Source organism: Oncorhynchus nerka, linkage group LG23 (assembly GCF_034236695.1).
Source record: "Oncorhynchus nerka isolate Pitt River linkage group LG23, Oner_Uvic_2.0, whole genome shotgun sequence".
Taxonomy (NCBI): Eukaryota; Metazoa; Chordata; class Actinopteri; order Salmoniformes; family Salmonidae; genus Oncorhynchus; species Oncorhynchus nerka.
In genome coordinates this window covers 49977121-49995179 of record NC_088418.1, presented here as the reverse complement: position 1 = coordinate 49995179, position 18059 = coordinate 49977121, and the positions used below count along the sequence as shown (strand labels likewise).

At 44.3% G+C, this 18059-nt stretch overlaps 1 protein-coding gene across 1 annotated transcript in view; it reads right to left on the bottom strand.

Moving 5' to 3' along the window:
• Positions 1-2508: 2508 nt before the first annotated feature.
• The window catches only part of LOC115106996 (patatin-like phospholipase domain-containing protein 2), a 28517-nt gene continuing 12966 nt past the window's right edge, over positions 2509-18059 (bottom strand). Inside the window, exons 4-9 of the mRNA XM_029630283.2 lie at positions 17470-17679; positions 10304-10364; positions 9504-9689; positions 8557-8689; positions 5369-5488; positions 2509-5243 (exon numbers count right to left, since the gene is read on the bottom strand). Coding sequence (XP_029486143.1) covers positions 5015-5243; positions 5369-5488; positions 8557-8689; positions 9504-9689; positions 10304-10364; positions 17470-17679 — 939 coding nt within the window. The 3' untranslated portion in view covers positions 2509-5014. The remainder of the gene's footprint in view (positions 5244-5368; positions 5489-8556; positions 8690-9503; positions 9690-10303; positions 10365-17469; positions 17680-18059) is intronic.

Sequence of the window (18059 nt, the reverse complement as noted above, 5' to 3'; positions counted from 1 at the left end):
CAAGGTAAACATCTGTTGTTCTGCCCCTGAACAAGGCAGTTAACCCACTGTTTCTAGGCCGTCATTGTAAATAAGAATTTGTTCTTAACTGACTTGCCTAGTAAAATAAAACTGCACTACCTTTTGCCCTCAGAACAGCCTCAATTCGTCGGGCACGGACTAAAAGCGTTCCGCATGGATGCTGGCCCATGTTGACTCCAATGCTTCCCACAGTTGTGTCAATTTGGCTCAATGTCCTTTGGGTGGTGGACTATTCTTTACACACAGGAAACTGTTGAGATTAAAAAACCCAGCAGTGTTGCAGTGCTTAACACACGAAGCGGTGTGCCTGGCACCTACTCCCATACCCTGTCCAAAGGCACTTAAATATTTGGTCTTTCCCATTCATCCTCTGAATGGCAGACATACACAATCCATGTCTCAATTATCTCAAGGTTTAAAAATCCTTATTTAACCCGTCTCCTCCCCTTCATCTACACAGATTGAAGTGGATTTAAGTGACATCAATAAGGGATCATAGCTTTTACCTGGTCAGTCTGTCATGGAAAGGGTATGTTTTGTGCACTCAGTGTACGTACCCAACAATGAAAACACCTACGGGAGAGTGGTGTAAGTTGAGCCATTTTTTACATTCAGCATCACTCTGTCAAGGGAAATGTAGTATTTTTTCTAACAAAGATATCTACATATATTTCAGGATGTTGCGTATCCCTGGAAATAATCAGAATTCATGTAAACATTAAAGTTTTTAAAATATATCTTGTCCAAAAAAGTGGTTTGCACAACTTACAACTTTTACCTGGGTTAAGCCACCTACACTTTTATGTACTGAATTAAATATTACCACTACCTTTATAAAACCATATCTATCTTTATTTCCCAAACACAATTCAGTACAATCACAATATATATTTGTATCATTTTAAGCATATTTTAACACAGCCACCTCTTGCTCCTACCTGGCACGCAGGCGTCCCATCTAGAGATCTGGAAATGCAAATGCGCAACGCTAAATGCTAATAGTACCAGTTAAAACTCAAACGTTCATTAAAATACACATGCAGGGTATTGAATTAAAGCTACACTCGTTGTGAATCCAGGCAACGAGTCAGATTTTTAAAATGCTTTTCGGCGAAAGCATGATAAGCTATTATCTGATAGCATGTAACACCCCAAAAGACCCGCAGGGGACGTAAACAAAATAATTAGCATAGTCGGCGCTACACAAACCGCACAATAAAATATAAAACATTCATTACCTTTGACCATCTTCTTTGTTGGCACTCCTAGATGTCCCATAATCACTATTGGGTCTTTTTTTCGATTAAATCGGTCCATATATAGCCTAGATATCGATCTATGAAGACTGTGTGATAAACGGAAAAAAATAGCCTCTTATAACGTAACGTCATTTTTTTAAATTAAAAAAGTCGACGATAAACTTTCACAGAACACTTCGAAATACTTTTGTAATGCAACTTTAGGTATTAGTAAACGTTAATAAGCGATCAAATTAATCACAAGACGAAGTAAATTCTATAGCTGTATGTCTGGAAATAATGTCCGGGTAAATCTCAACCAAAATATCCGGTCGGAGACCGGAAGAACTGCGCTGCCTTGCGTCTGTTTGACCAAGAAACAAAGAGTAGGCAAATGACAAGACTCTAGACATCGTGTGGAAGCTGTAGGTATTGCAACCTCAGCCCCATTAAATGTGGTTCACCTTTATCAATGGGTTGAAGTCGCGCATGGATATATTTTTCCATTTTCAGGGATCAGATTTTCCTGCACTTTTCGATGAAACGCACGTTCTGTTATAGTCACAGCCGTGATTTAACCAGTTTTATAAACGTCTGAGTGTTTTCTATCCACACATACTAATCATATGCATATACTATATTCCTGGCATGAGTAGCAGGGCGCTGAAATGTTGCGCGATTTTTAACAGAATGTTCGAAAAAGTAGGGGGTAGGAGTAACCCTAACAAACACTTTGTACTTTTAAAAACATTTTTAACATAGGCCAGACCCTGTTTAAGCCTGGGAAGAAAACACTTACATTTGCTCAACTTGCAATTGGCTCAACCATTGTCTCAACTTACCCCATGGTCATTGTCTCAACTTACCCCAAGGCAAACATCTTCACTATATTAGCCCACACAGCTACAAGGATGCACTTTCATGCTAGGTTTAGGATCTCATTTTGAAGGTTATTGAGACCCCAACTGTTGTATAGAACAATCTTAAAATGATCTACCTAAGTTGGTTTAGATACAAGCATCATGAAACCTCGAACACAAATTAATTTGACATGGTAAACATTTTTTTTTTTTTTTACCTAACTTGCTTACCACTTTTTCCATGTGGTTTATTCCTTCAAACTCCATGAAATTATGGACTTCCTAAATATTTGGTCAAATTATGAATTTTGTGTATAAACAAAGCTGAATTTACCGCTTTGGTTCAACTTATCCCACTCTCCCCTACCTGTTCTGCACAGTTTCCATAATGATGAGGCACCAAAATAGGATTTTAATACTTACAGTATATTTAAACACAAAAGGTCACATCATAAAAAACATTGTTGTGTTTTATGTTATTAAGATAAGGTCCTTAATGTGAAATAACAACAGTAAAGTATATTTAAAGAATATACCGCTAACCACTAGGCCATCTTAGGGACATCTTAACCATCTGCCATCTTAGGGACAAGTAGGTAGAGGTTTTCACAGTGTTACACACATTATAAATACAAGTACAGTATGTACCCTACTATAAATAGGGCAGTGTGGTAACTTAAATTTGACATTTGATTATGCCATTAAAATTGTGAATCCTATGCACCTAAAGTTATTGTTCAAAAGCAATGGTCAACATTGAGAGATATTGTGATTCAAATTTCTTGACATCACAGCTCATCACAGTAGTTCATAGTTCAGTTCAAGGGTCCTGTCTAATAGTAGTCAGGAAAACACACAGCTCTTAGTCAAGGAAGTCAACGTCAACTCAGGTCAACAGTCCATTAGGAAGGAGGCATGAATGCTACATTTGACTGAACACAGGTAGTTAGGTACTGTAGGCATGTAGGTACTGTAGGTACGTAGGTAGTGATAACACGTTATCTGGTAAAACTAGACAAAGTGATTTATAAAATGTGCATTTCCAAACAATAATTCACTGGCAGAGGTGGTGAGCTGGTTAAATGTTTTACATTGTGTACTGTAGAATAAAATATGATTGGTGGAGTGATCAAAATACATGATTGAGTCAATAGTGTGTCTAACAGTTTTGGATCCCAAAGCTATTCGATCACATGACAATTTTTTGCCTATCCTAATCCACCTTTCAGTTCCTATACACTATAGACAGGCCCCGTGGGAGGGAACTTTAGCTGGTACATGTGGCTTCCATATGTTTGATATGTTCCATTTATTCCATTTCAGACATGACAAAAAGGCCCGTCCTCCTATAGCTCCTCCCACCAGTCTCCTTTGTCGCTCAAATAGGTTAATAACTGATTGATAGTGCTAGCTTTGTGGTTTGCTGCAACCTACAGTATCAGACCACTACTTATGACACAACTTTGATTACAATATAGCTACAGTATGTCAAGGGGCAAGGCTCTAGACTGAAACCATTTAATGGCGTTTTGCAACCCTTTGACTTGGCTGTGCGAGTTACATTTGTATTGGGTGCCGTGCGAGCTGAACTTTCATGACATGTTCACCTCACTCAAAAGTTTTTAAAAAATAATTTAAAAAAAAGTCCTATTTTTTTGGGTGGCTAAGACCATGATTTGGTCAAACAGTAAAGTGCATTATCCTCATGATTCCTGCAATGAAAGTGTCTGCCCAGTCCCTTGGCTTGTTTCGCTGGAGCCACAGTGTGCACTCCGGGAGAGAGAAAAAAGGCTTCTTGATTGTATAGCATTTCAATATAACATTTAAAAATCCAATTGCAGGAAATACATAGCTTTAGAAGCAACTACTGTGCTCAGCTTTCTGTGGGTATACTTTTATATTTGTCATTTACATAATATTCAGCTCAACTGAGCTCCTGAGTGGCACAGCGGTCTAAAGTACTACATCTCTGTGGTTGAGGCATCACTACAGACACCCTGGTTCAAATCCAGGCTGTATCATGACTAGCAGTGATTGGGAGTCCCGTAGGGCGGCGCACAATTGGTCATCTGGGTTTGGCCGGTGTAGGCCGGCATTGTAAATAAGAATTTGTTCTTAGCGGACCTGCCTAGTTAAATAAAAAAAAATAGCAACTATTTTACAATCAAAATATTAGATATGGCTTTAAGATACGAAGCCTGCGAAATGCGCTATTGCGAGTGCATAGGGTAGCAGGGCTACAACTGCAACAAAAAAAGGACATTACATTTACTTTTAGATGAATACCTGGCTACTAGCAGTGGGTATTATATTTAGTATTAGTGATCTAGCTAATGTGTTTTGAGTTTTTACTTTCTCATGTGGTGTATAAGCCCCAAAATAAATTTGTCTATGATATTAGTGCACATAACGATATAGTCAAATTCATCTCTATTGAACAAAAAATATCAGAAAATTCTGGAGCCCTATTTTAACAATAAAATATAACAACTCACAATTCATAAATATATCAACTCGCAATTCCTGACAATCACTGGATTAGGTTGCACATCAAAATACTGTATCTGGAATCATGCTTTCCTGCTTGGACGTTAGATAGAACAACTTATTTCTTGAATAGCCTACCATCTCAGTTGTTATGGTCCATCTTGGGTTAGTTATAAAAATCTTTGGTTTGACTTTACTCCCATAAAAACTCTGGATGGACATGTGATTTGTGGCTAATGAGGCAATACAAATGTGATGTGACTAAAATATGACTCAAATTAAAGTGCATTCAGTTGACTAAAATGGCTCTGTTTTTGTCATTTTAACAATGATTAAATCATTATTCAAATCACATAATGTGACTAAGATTTAATGATATTTTAGTCAAAATGCCAGACTAGAATGAATCTAAAAAAGAGTGCCAAAATGAACACTGAAGCAGATCTGTCGTGGGGAGGGGCTGGGCGTGTGGGGGCTGGTGGAGCAGTAGGAAGGGGGGGGGACGGGGATGTTCCAGTATTGGCTTTGGAAGTTGAGAACAGAACGAGCGAACCCGGAGAGGTGACAGTCTCTCTCCCTGGGTCCGTCACTGTCCAGGGGTAGCGGCAGGCTCATGCAATTCCTCAGGGAACCATCACTGCAAAAAGAAAAACACACAAGGCCATTAGACTTTATTCATACTGTATGACATACATCCAAATCTACATGTAGACTCCATCCATCTATAATATAACCCAGTAGTAGAAACTCCATGTCTCTCACCTGGTTATGTCTGCTGGTGCTCCTCTCCGAGTCTGTCTGTACACGCTCCCAGCTACATCCCCAGCCACCCCAGCTAGCCAACGCATATCTGCAGGCACCTCTGGGATCCACTCCACAAACCTGGAGTACAGGAGAGGGACAAGAAGAGTCAATGTACTGTGATGTACCACCAGTGGTGGATTGACTTGCCTATTTTGTTACAATGTCCACTAGGTGGCGGCCCTGTGCAGGACATTCAAATTGATTGGGTATAGTAAGAAACCTCAACCTATTAAATTGTATTTGTCACATGCTTCCAACAATGCAGAGATAAAAAAGACAAATAATAAAAAAAGAATAACACAAGGAATAAATACACAATGAGTAACGATAACTTGGCAAAATACACAGGGTACCAGTACCGAGTTGATGTGCAGGGGTACGAGGTAATTGAGGTAGATATGTACATATAGGTAGTGATAAAATGACTAGACAATGGGATAGATTAAACGGTAACAGCAGCCTATGTGTTAAATCAAAAGAGATTAGTACGAAAAGGGTCAATGCAGATATTCCAGGTAGCTATTGATTCATTATTTAACTATTTAGCAGTCTTATAGCTTAGGGGTGGAAGCTGAACGGTCAATGTCTTGGGTGGCTGGAGTCTCACAATTTTTAGGGCCTTCCTCTGACACTGGCTGGTATAGAGGTCCCGGATGGCAGGGAGCTCGGCCCCAGTGATGTACTGTGCCGTACACATTACCCTCTGTAAACACCTTGTGGTCGGATGCCAAGCAGCTACCATACCAAGCGGTGATGAAACCAGTCAAGATGCTCTCAAAGGAGCAGCTTTAGAATTTTTTGAGGAATCTATTCAGGCTCCTGAGGGGGAAGACGCATCATGTCCTCTTCACGACTGTGTTGGTGTAATGTGGACCATGATCATTCCTTAGTGATGTGGACACCGAGGAACTTGAAGCTCTCGACCTGCTCCACTTCAGCCCCGTTGATGTGGATGGGGGCATGCTCAGCCCTCCCCTTCCTGTAGTCCACAATCAGCTGTTTTGTCTTGCTGGCGTTGAGGGAGAGGTTGTTGTCCTGGCACCACACTGCCAGGTCTCTGGCCTCCTCCCTATAGGCTATCTCATTGTCATCGGTGATCAGGTCTGCTACCACCGTCGTATCGTTGGCAAACTTAATGATGGTGTTGGAGTCGTGCGCTGCCAGTCGTGGTTGTACAGGGAGTACACTAGAGGACTAAGCACGCACCCCTCAGGGGCCCCAGTGTTGAGGGCCAGCGTGGCGGATGTGTTGTTGCCTAACCTCACCACCTGGAATGGCCAGGCAGGAAGTCCAGGATCCAGTTGCAGAGGGAGGTGTTCAATCCCAGGGTCCTTAGTTTAGTGATGAGCTTGGAGGGCACTACGGTGTTGAACGCTGAGCTGTAGTCAATGAACAGCATTCTCACGTAAGTGTTCCTTTTGTCCAGGTGGGAAAGGGCAGTGTGGATTGTAATAGAGATTGCGTAAACTGTGGATCTTTTGGGGAGTTATGTGAATGGGAGTGGGTCTAGGGTGTCTGGGATGATGGTGTTTATGTAAGCCATGACTTTCAAAACATTTTATGGCTACAGATGTGAGTGCTGTGATAGTCATTTAGACAGGTTACCTTGGCGTGCTTTGTCACAGGGATTATGGTGGTCTGCTTGAAACATATAGGCATTACAGATTGGATCAGGGAGAGGTTGAAAATGTCAGTGAAGACGCTTACCAGCTGGTCAGCGCATGCTCAGAGTACGCATCCTGGTCATCCGTCTGGCCTTGTGAATGTTAACCTGTTTATAGGTCTTTCTCACATCGGCAACAAGAGCGTGATCTCACATTCAACCGGAACAGCTGGCACTCTCATGCATGGTTCAGTGTTGCTAGCCTCAAAGTGAGCATAGAAGGTATTTAGCTCGTCTGGTAGGCTCGCATCACTGGACAGCTTGCGGATGGGTTTCCCTTTGTAATCCATGATTGTTTGCAAGCCCAACCACATGCGACAAGCTTCTGAGCCAGAGTAGTAAGATTCGATTTTGGTCCTGTATTTACGCTTTTTCTGTTTGATGGTTCGTCGGAGGGAGTATCGGGATTTCTTATAAGCATCCACATTAGTGTCCTGCTCCTTGAAAGCGGCAGTTCTAGCCTTTAGGCCAGTGCGGATGTTGCCTACAATCCATGGCAACAATAAATATGTATGTACGGTCAATTTGGGGACGACGGCGTCGATGCACTTATTATTGAAGCTGGTGACTGATGTGGTAAACTCCTCAATGCCATCGGATGAATCCTGGAACATATCCCAGTCTGTGCTAGCAAAACAGTGCTGTCCGCGTCATCAGACAACTTCCATATTTTGCCCGTCACTGGTACTTCCTGTTTGAGTTTTTGCTTGTAAGCAGGAATCAGGAGGATAGAGTTATGGTCAGAATTGCCAAATGGAGGTCGAGGGAGAACTTTGTATGCATCTCTGTGTGTGGAGTAAAGGTGATCTAGAGTTTTTTGGACTCTAGTTGCACAGGTGACATGCTGGTAGAAATGAGGTGAAACAGATTTCCTGCATTAAAGTCACCGGCCACGAGGAGCATTTTCTTGTTTGCTTATAGCCCTATACAGCTCGTTGAGTGTGGTCTTAGTGTCGCATCGGTAAATAGTATGGTCTACAGCTTATCATGAGCTATTCCAACTCAGGAATGCAGAACCTAGAGACTTTCTTAATATTAGCGATCGCACACCAGCTGTTGTTAACAAAGAGACACACACACACCTCCTCCCCTGAGCTTCTCAGACGCCACCATTCTGTCCAAATACATTTATATTTACCATGTCCTTGTTCTGCCACAACTGAGAAATATAGGATATTACAGTTCTTCAGATCACATTGATAGGATAGTCTCGAACAGAGCTCATTCCGTTTATTTTCCAGTGATTGCACGTTCGCCAACAGAACAGACGGTAGATATTTGGTTGCTGTGGTGGGCTAATGAGGTTGCTGTATGTTAAAGGATAGTTATGCTAAAGGATATTTCTGGGCTTTTTAAAAGCTGATTTGTTTGCATTACTGTTGTCATTGGTTGCTGTTTGAGCTACTGTGACTGCATTGACTTCATTGAGGGCTTGTTAGTTTGTGGTAGGTAGCACTAGTAGTGGTATAGGATGTAGACTTACCTCTTGCCCACTGAGTAGGCTGATACCACAGGTAGTGTGCAGGGCAGGAGCATGTAGGAGAACACTCTGACCGGCAGCATCTCGGACACCTGAGCATACAGACCAGGCTTCTGCTGGCACGCCTCACAAAACACTACAGTCATAGAGACACAATATGTCACACTTTGCTTACACGGGCACAACCTCAGATGACTTTCAGATACACAGAACAACCACACAGTTTAAGAGTTTAGTTCCTCCAATTCGTCACATTCTGCCATGGGGCGTAGAGACAATGTTGTAGTTTTCAACCAAGTTTGCTACAATTCTACATATTTTGCCATGGGGCGGAGAGAAGATTTAGCAGTTTTTAATATGATATCTGAGTGACTAACAAAATCATTGGGGGCTCCCCGATCTGTAATTCAACCATGATCATGATAGTTGGCTAAATTAGAATTTATCAATCCCCCCCAAAAAATGCTGACATGGGCTAATTGAGTGACGGAGTAGCTAAGTTTCCATCCAATTTGCGACAGATTTTCATGTGAATATGATCAAATCTGCATAAAACAATATGCACATTTTCCCACCAGAGATGTGTTTTCATCAAACTGACTTTTTGCGGATAAAAGGCTGGTTGTGATGAGTTAGTGCCTGCCATGTCTGCATCTATAAAATTGTACTGGCATTTCATGTTTTCATCAGCCTGGTGGTGACCTTTTTTAATGCTTCAGGTAATTCAACTGCATTAAATGGTTGACGGAAACCTGGTTAGTGACTGACATATCAAGAGAAAAACCGCTGATGCACAACCATCTTACGAAATTGTACCTTGTGTATTCTACTATACGAACTCTCAAGAGTAAGTTGAGACCCCGGCTGAGTAAAAAAATATCATATATATAAAAACGTGGGAGGGCGCGGGACGCCAGTTGCCAATCCCTGGTCTAGGTTGACCCATCTACCTTTTTTGATTTGGGTTGGCAGGTTGTCAACAATCTGCTCATCCAACCACCAGTGTTGCTTCCTCAGGAGGCGGAGCCGCCAGAACATCCAGTTCTTTGTTGTTTCCATGGCGATGGGCTTGCAGCAGGCGGCTTCTGATAGGTTGGGGTTGGGGCCGGCAGTCGGACACTCCAGCTTCAGCAGGTCTGACATCATAAACAATACATTCATAAGCTTTATAATGCAGCATAGACAAGTTGTTTGTTTAGCAACTAAACCGACGCATGGCAACTATGGGGCAAAACAGACAAGGTTGGCTTAGGTTGTTGACAACATGTAAACTATATTTTGTCTCAATGTTTATTGAAACCATAGATACAATTGCACAATGAGCATTTGTTGTCACTTAAATACATTGTTAAAGTTGTTGGTTAGCTAGCTAGCCATATTAGCATTGACATGAAATCAGTCTAAACACCTCAAAACAAGACCTGGTAATCAAGATAAAACTAGCTGAAACAAGCCACCTACAAGTCCCCACACGGCAGCTTATTGTCATTGTTGCTAGCTATCTGACTGTTCAGAATCATAACAAAGCATGGCTTCCGCCACCATCGATGCGCGCACATTTTCGTGACCTTGTCAGCCAACCCGTCTGTCTATACGAATATTACACCATAAATAAGCGTTGGTTTACTCCATACTTCATGTTGAACCCTGTACAATTGACATCATTGATGCTCACTGCATGTATGTCACATTAGCTTATGATCTTAGCACAGCCCACTACTACTGTCAAAGGCAACCTAGTTATACTCACGGTTCTCCTCAAGAAAGCGAAGGGCATCCTTGTAGCCACTCTGACATATCTCTGCCATGACCTGTCAAAGAAAACACATAGATCGTACCTATTGAGGTAAGGGATCATATGCAAGAGGTAGATTGAATAATATACTGCTCATATAAAAGAGACACAAGATACCCATAAGACAGAGATTTTGTTAATCATATAACAACCGATACAGTTGAAGTCGGAAGTTTACATACACTTAGGTTGGAGTCATTACAACTAGTTTTTCAACCACTCCACAAATGTCTTGTTAACAAACTATAGTTTTGGTAAGTTGGTTAGGACTTCTACTTTGTGCATGACACAAGTAATTTTTTCAACAATTGTTTACAGATTATTTCACTGTATCACAATTCCAGTGGGTCAGAAGTTTACATACACTAAGTTGACTGTGAAAATGATGTCATGGCTTTAGAAGCTTCTGATAGGCTAATTGACATAATTTCAAATCAAATCAAAGTTTATTTGTCACGTGCCCCGAATACAACAGGTGTAGACCTTACAGTGAAATGCTTACTTACAGGCTCTAACCAATGGTGTTTAAAAAAGGTATGTATGTATGTATGTATGTATGTATGTATGTGTGTAGTAAAGAAATAAAACAACAGTAAAAAGACATTTGAAAAAAGAGTAGCAAGGCTATATACAGACACCTGTTAGTCAGGCTTATTGAGGTAGTATTTACATGTAGGTATCGTTAAAGTGACTATGCATATATGATGAACAGAGAGTAGCAGAAGCGTAAAAAGAGGGGTTGGCGGGTGGTGGGACACAATGCAGATAGCCTGGTTAGCCAATACTGGTTGGTCGGGCCAATTTAGGTAGTATGTACATGAATGTATAGTTAAAGTGACTATGCATATAAGATAAACAGAGGGTAGCAGCAGCGTAAAAGAGGGGTTGGGGGGGGGGGGGGGGGACAATGCAAATAGTCTGGGTAACTATTTGTTTACCTGTTCAGGAGTCTTATGGCTTGGGGTAAAAACTGTTGAGAAGCCTTTTTGTCCTAGACTTGGCACTTCGGTACCGCTTCCCATGTGGTAGTAGTGAGAACAGTCTATGACTGGGGTGGCTGGGATCTTTGACAATTTTTAGGGCCTTCCTCTGACACCGCCTCGTGTAGAGGTCCTGGATGGCAGGCAGCTTTGCCCCAGTGATGTACTGAGCCATACTCACTACCCTCTGAAGTGCCTTCCGGTCGGAGGCCGAGCAATTGCCGTACCAGACAGTGATGCAACTGGTCAGGATGCTCTCGATGTTGCAGCTGTAGCACCTTTTGAGGATCTCAGGACCTGAGGGGGAATAGGCTTTGTCGTGCCCTCTTCACGACTGTCTTGGTGTGTTTGGACTAATCTAGTTTGTTGTTGATGTGGTCACCAAGGAATTTGACGCTCTCAACCTGCTCCAATATAGCCCCGTCGATGAGAATGGGGATGTGCTCGGTGCTCCTTTTCCTGTAGCCCACAATCATCTCCTTAGTCTTGGTTACGTTGAGGGATAGGTTGTTATTCTGGCACCACCCAGCCAGGTCTCTGACCTCCTCCCTATAGGCTGTCTTGTCGTTGATCAGGCCTACCAATGTTGTGTCGTCAGCAAACTTAATGATGGTGTTGGAGTCGTGCCTGGCCATGCAGTGGTGGGTGAACAGGGAGTACAGGAGGGGACTGAGCACGCACCCCTGGGGAGCTCCAGTGTTGAGGATCAGCGTGGCAGATGTGTTGCTACCTACCCTCACCACCTGGGGGAGGCCTGTCAGGAAGTCCAGGATCCAGTTGCAGAGGGAGGTGTTTAGTCCCAGGTTCCTTAGCTTAGTGATGAGCTTTGAGGGTACTATGGTGTTGAACGCTGAGCTGTAGTCAATGAACAGCATTCTCACATAGGTGTTCCTTTAGTCCAGATGGGAAAGGGCAGTGTGGAGTGCAATAGAGATTGCATCATCTGTGGATCTGTTTGGGCGGTATGTAAATTGGAGTGGGTCTAGGGTTTCTGGGATAATGGTGTTGATGTGAGCCATTACCAGCCTTTCAAAGCACTTCATGGCTACGGACGTGAGTGCTACGGGTCTGTAGTCATTTAGGCAGGTTGCCTTTGTGTTCTTGGGCACAGGGACTATGGTGGTCTGCTTAAAGCATGTTGGTATTACAGACTCAATCAGGGACATGCTGAAAATGTCAGTGAAGACACCTGCCAGTTGGTCAGCACATGCCCGGAGCACACGTCCTGGTAATCCATCTGGCCCCGCAGCCTTGTGTATGTTGACCTGTTTAAAGGTCTTACTCACATCGGCTACGGAGAGAGTGATCACACAGTCGTCCGGAACAGCTGATGCTCTCATGCATGCCTCAGTGTTGCTTGCCTCGAAGCGAGCATAGAAGTGATTTAGTTCATCTGGTAGGCTCGTGTCACTGGGCAGCTCGCAGCTGTGCTTCCCTTTATAGTCTGTAATAGTTTGCTAGACCTGCCACATCCGACGAGTGTTGAAGCCGGTGTAGTATGATTCAATCTTATCCCTGTATTGACTCTTTGCCTGTTTGATGGTTCATCGCAGGGCATTCCGGGATTTCTTGTCAGCTTCCGGGTTAGAGTCCTGCACCTTGAAAGCGGCAGCTCTACCCTTTAGCTCAGTGCGAATGTTGCCTGTAATCCATGGCTTCTGGTTGGGGTATGTACGTACAGTCACTGTGGGGACAACGTCCTCAATGCACTTATTGATAAAGCCAGTGACTGATGTGGTGTATTCCTCAATGTCATCGGAAGAATCTCGGAACATGTTCCAGTCTGTGATAGCAAAGCAGTCCTGTAGTTTAACATCTGCTTCATCTGAATTTTCTTTTTTAATAGACCGAGTCACTGGTGCTTCCTGCTTTCATTTTTGCTTGTAAGCAGGAATCAGGAGGATAGAGTTGTGGTCAGATTTACCAAATGGAGGGCGAGGGAGAGCTTTGTGCGTGTCTCTGTGTGTGGAGTACAGGTGATCTAGAAATGTTTTTCCCTCTGGTTGCACATTTAACATGTTGATAGAGATTTGGTAGAACTGATTTAGGTTTCCCTGCATTAAAGTCTCCGGCCACTAGGAGCGCTGGGTGAGTGGTTTCCTGTTTGCTTATTTCCTTATACAGCGGACTGAGTGCGGTCTTAGTGCCAGCATCTGTCTGCGGTGGTAAATAAACAGCCACGAAAAGTATAGCTGAGAACTCTCTAGGCAAGTAGTGTGGCCTGCAGTTTATCACAATATACTCTACTTCAGGCGAGCAAAATCTAGAGACTTCTTTAGATTTCGTGCACCAGCTGTTGTTTCCAAATATGCACAGACCGCCCCCCCTCGTCTTACCAGTGTGTGCCATTCTATCCTGCCGGTACAGCGTGTATCCCGCTAGCTGAATATCCATGTCATCATTCAGCAACGATTCCGTGAAGCATAGGATATTACAGTTTTTGATGTGCTGTTGGTCGGATATTCATGATCGTACCTCGTCTAGTTTATTGTCCAATGATTGCACGTTGGCGAGTAATATTGATGGTAACGGCAGCTTTCCTAGTTGCCTTCTGCGGGTCAGGATGAGGCATCTGGCTCTTCGTCCTCTGCGTCGCTTCCTTTTGCAAATAATTGGGATGTCTGCCCTGTGGGGTGTTTGGAGAATATCGTGTGAGTCCTGCTTGTTGTTGAAGAAATCTGTGTCTAATCTGAGGTGAGGGATCGCTGTCCTGATATCCAGAAGTCAATTGGAGGTATATCTGTGGATTTATTTCAAGGCCTACCTTCAAACTCAGTGCCACTTTGCTTGACATCATGGGAAAATCTAAAGAAATCAGCCAAGACCTCAGAAAAACAATTGTAGACCTCCACAAGTCTGGTTCATCCTTGGGAGCAATTTCCAAATGCATGAAGGTCCCACGTTCATCTGTACAAACAATAGTACGCAAGTATAAACACCATGGGACCACGCAACCGTCATACCGCTCAGTCTCCTAGAGTTGAACATACTTTGGTGCGAAAACCCCAAGCATACTTCCAAAGTTGTGGCAAAATGGCTTAAGGACAACAAAGTCAAGGTCAGCATTTGTGTATGAGAGAATCTACAGATCTGCAGTTCATGTGGGACGCTCTGTGAACGCAGCTGCCCTCATATCCGTCTACATGGTGGTGCAGGTTAGAGAGCTATGCAACTCCCTGGCGAACGGTGGCACCGACGACCGGGAAAAGCTAATTGAGCTAAGTCACCATGCCGACCATACCACCAGCACACTCAAGTGTACTGCGCACGCGACCGCCGGCCAGAGAGCCCTCTGGCTGAACAACGCAAGGGTGTCAGAGGGAGAAGGAAAAGATTCTCAATGGACAGATTGATCCCACCAGACTTTTTGGACCAGCCTTATAGGAGATACAGGCCAGGTTTGACTCTAAGAAAAAGGAGACTGAGGCACTGGGCTCCCTGTTACCACAGAAACAATCCCTGAAACCGCAGAAGCCCACATTTGACCAGGTCGTCAACATGAGCCTTCCCTCCCAGAACTGGAGGATCCCTAAGAAGCCTCAGCAGGCTTCTCCTGCATTTACCACCCAAGGACAGACACAGTATGCTCACCAGCAACGCAGTGCCTCAGGGCACAGGCGTCACTCCAAGCAACGAGCAGCGGAGACACCCTCAGCTTCATCCGGAGGGAAGGGGAAGAAGCGGCACACCTAGTGCTCGAAGATCTGGAAGAGTTCCTTTGACCTTAATGACCAGAGTCTTCTCAGGAGTCCTGCGTCAAGTCCCACAAGCTCGTTTACACATGGTATAGGTGTAGCACAGGAGCCCCCCTCAAGACCTATAAGCCCTCATTGGGGTGGGTCAACACTACACTTCCCCAAGTATAGTTCTCAAATAAAGAGTTCCCATCACATCCCGGCCCACGGTCCGAGGGTGATGGTTCAGAATGTTCCCATGCAAAACAATCAACCTGCGGATGTGCCCCAGTGGGGTGACTGCCACAGAGCTCCCCGTCCCCCCCAGGGGACAGGCGGGTTCCCTTACTTCTGACAGAGAGCAGTGGCATGCGTGTGCAGTCTCCTCTTGGGTTCCACGCACCGTAGACCAGGGGTACAGACTACAAAGCGTTTCATGTTCACTGCACAGGGGGAAGCTGCCCGAGTCCTTAGGGACAAGATACAGTCTCTGTTGGCCAAGGGAGCCATATGCGTGGTGCTGAGGGAGGAAGCTCACCTGGGCTTATTCAGACGGTATTTCTTGCACCCCCCCCACTTCAACAAGCATAGCACTTCAACAAGCATCTGAAAGTCTACAGATTTCGAATGACTGGTTGATCTGAAAGGTTGATCTGCGCGGACACTCGGGCGGAGGCAGTGGAGCACACAGCCCTGCTGTTGTCGTGCATACTCACTAGGCTTCAGGATAAATCGTGCCTACTCACTCTAGGCTTCAGGATAAATCGTGCCAAAATCTTACTCTACCTGACCCAGCAGAAATATTTTAGCAATTGTCTCTGGACTGTATCCTGTTGAGCAGCCCTCACCGTGGAGACAGCAACGGATTTTTGCCACTGCCTCTGTGTTTTGCCCAGCAACATCAGTCACGTAATGGATGTGTCTGAGGCTTCTTGGGCTCATGGTCTCCATGATTGTGGCAGTTCCGCTTGGTCTCCTCATGAGAGACTTCCAGCAATGGGTGACCTCACTTCACCAGGACCCGTTTCTCCATCGGCACAGGCGCGTGCTTCTCTCTGCAAAGTGTATATCGGCACTTCAATGCTGGAAACACCCAACCCTATTGACGTGGGGCTGCCCTACTGGGAGAGTGTTCACGCGTAAAGAAGTGACAATGGATGCATCACTACAGGGATGGGGGCAGTCCAAAAAGGGCGTACAGTGAACAGCGTATGGTCAGACTCTATGAGTACAGCCCATATCAACTTTTTCGAGCTCTACACTGTTACTAGCCCTCAGGCACTTCTGTCCATTCTTACAGGGCCAAAATGTCCTGGTCAGGTCGGACAATATGTCTACGGTGGCATATATCAACTGCCAAGGAGGAACATTCTCAACTTCACTCTCTGGTGAGAGAGCTCTTGCTATGGAGCAGCGACCATCTGTCTGACAGTAATAGGCCATTCTGGAGTTGTGATCAACTGTTTGTTTGCTTCACCAACCCTGCTCGGGTTAGGGCTTTGCCCAAACAACGCGTCTCCCATTGGGTAATCACCAAGGCGTACAGCACATTCCACTATAGGAATTGCCACGTTATGGGCACTGTTCAGAGGCATCTCCGTCTTGGAGATTTGTGTGGTGGATAGTGAGGTTCTATCACCTGGACGTTACTGTGCCCTCCCTGGCACACACAGTCCTTGGTGCTGGAGCTGAGTAGGATGGATCAGGTACATGTACCAAAACAGGCTTCTCAGGAAACTGACTACTGGCAATCAGTGTGTTTTGCAAGTATCCCATAGTGAGATGTCGAACCGAGTCGACTGAAAGAAAACTTTGGGTTACCGTATTTAAGCCCAGTTCAGTGTAGGCGATGAGGGAGACATCTCACCAGATTGCCCCTCTTGCATGACTTGTGTAAGAGGTAGTTCTTAGAATGAGGAAACCAGAGCAGTACAGGGTGTTATATAGACATGCAAGGCATACACCCATAAAGCTCTGATTGGCCTGTTAGGCGTGATTGAATAAGGCTTCAACCAATGACCCGCCGAAGAAGGCGTGTCCCATAGTGAGATGTCTCCCTCAGGAAACCTGGGTTACATACCGTAACCCAAACATTTAATATTACATTCATAACCCATATATAAGACATTTACAATCAGGCATAAACAACCACGTCTAATGAATGGGACTAAGGAGGATCCTGATCCTCCATCCTACCTTTGGCAACAGGGCATACATAACGACTTCCTAACACATTCATAACCCATAAATAACGCATTGGTAAGTAGTCATAGCGGGCGTCCACCACTCTGAGTGGTTCTTAGGAGAACCCTTTTTGGTTCCAGGTCGAACTCTCTGTGGAAAGGGTTCTACATGGAACCAAAAAAGGTTCTACTTGGAACTAAAAAGGGTTCTTCAGAGAGTCCTATGTGGACAGCCGAAGATCCCTTCTAGGTTCTAGATAGAAAAATAGGTGCTAAGTGTGGACCTTGGGTTCTGGGGGGAACAGGGCCTTGCTGAGGCGGTACATGTTGCTCAGGTTCAACCGGATGGAGGTGTTGGTGAGACGAAGCTCGTGGAAGTTGAAGGAGGTGTCCCGTGGACAGATGTCACTTTCGCCCGAAAACGGAGAGATGCTGATGGTGTTCTTCAGCTCCGACTGAGGAAGGTTGTCACTTATTCCCCCATCCACGTAACGCTACAGAGAGAAGAGGGGGAGACAGGGAGGAGGAAGAGAGCGAGAAAGTGAGAATAATTGGGTGTTTTTGGACCCATGCACAAATTTAAACAAGCCTGTTTCACTATTTCCGTACATCAGGACCACAGCCTCTCCACAGAACAAGACCCCAGGCATACTGTGGTCAAGATGTCTCAGGGCTGACAGATATGACTGTTCTACATCTCTTATACTGTATAAAGGCTATCAACTTAAAATGAATGCCAGACAAATCTTCTCCAAGGGGTAAGACAGATCAATATACAGTGGGGCAAAAAAGTATTTAGTCAGCCACCAATTGTGCAAGTTCTCCCACTTTGTAATTTTCATCATAGGTACACTTCAACTATGACAGACAAAAT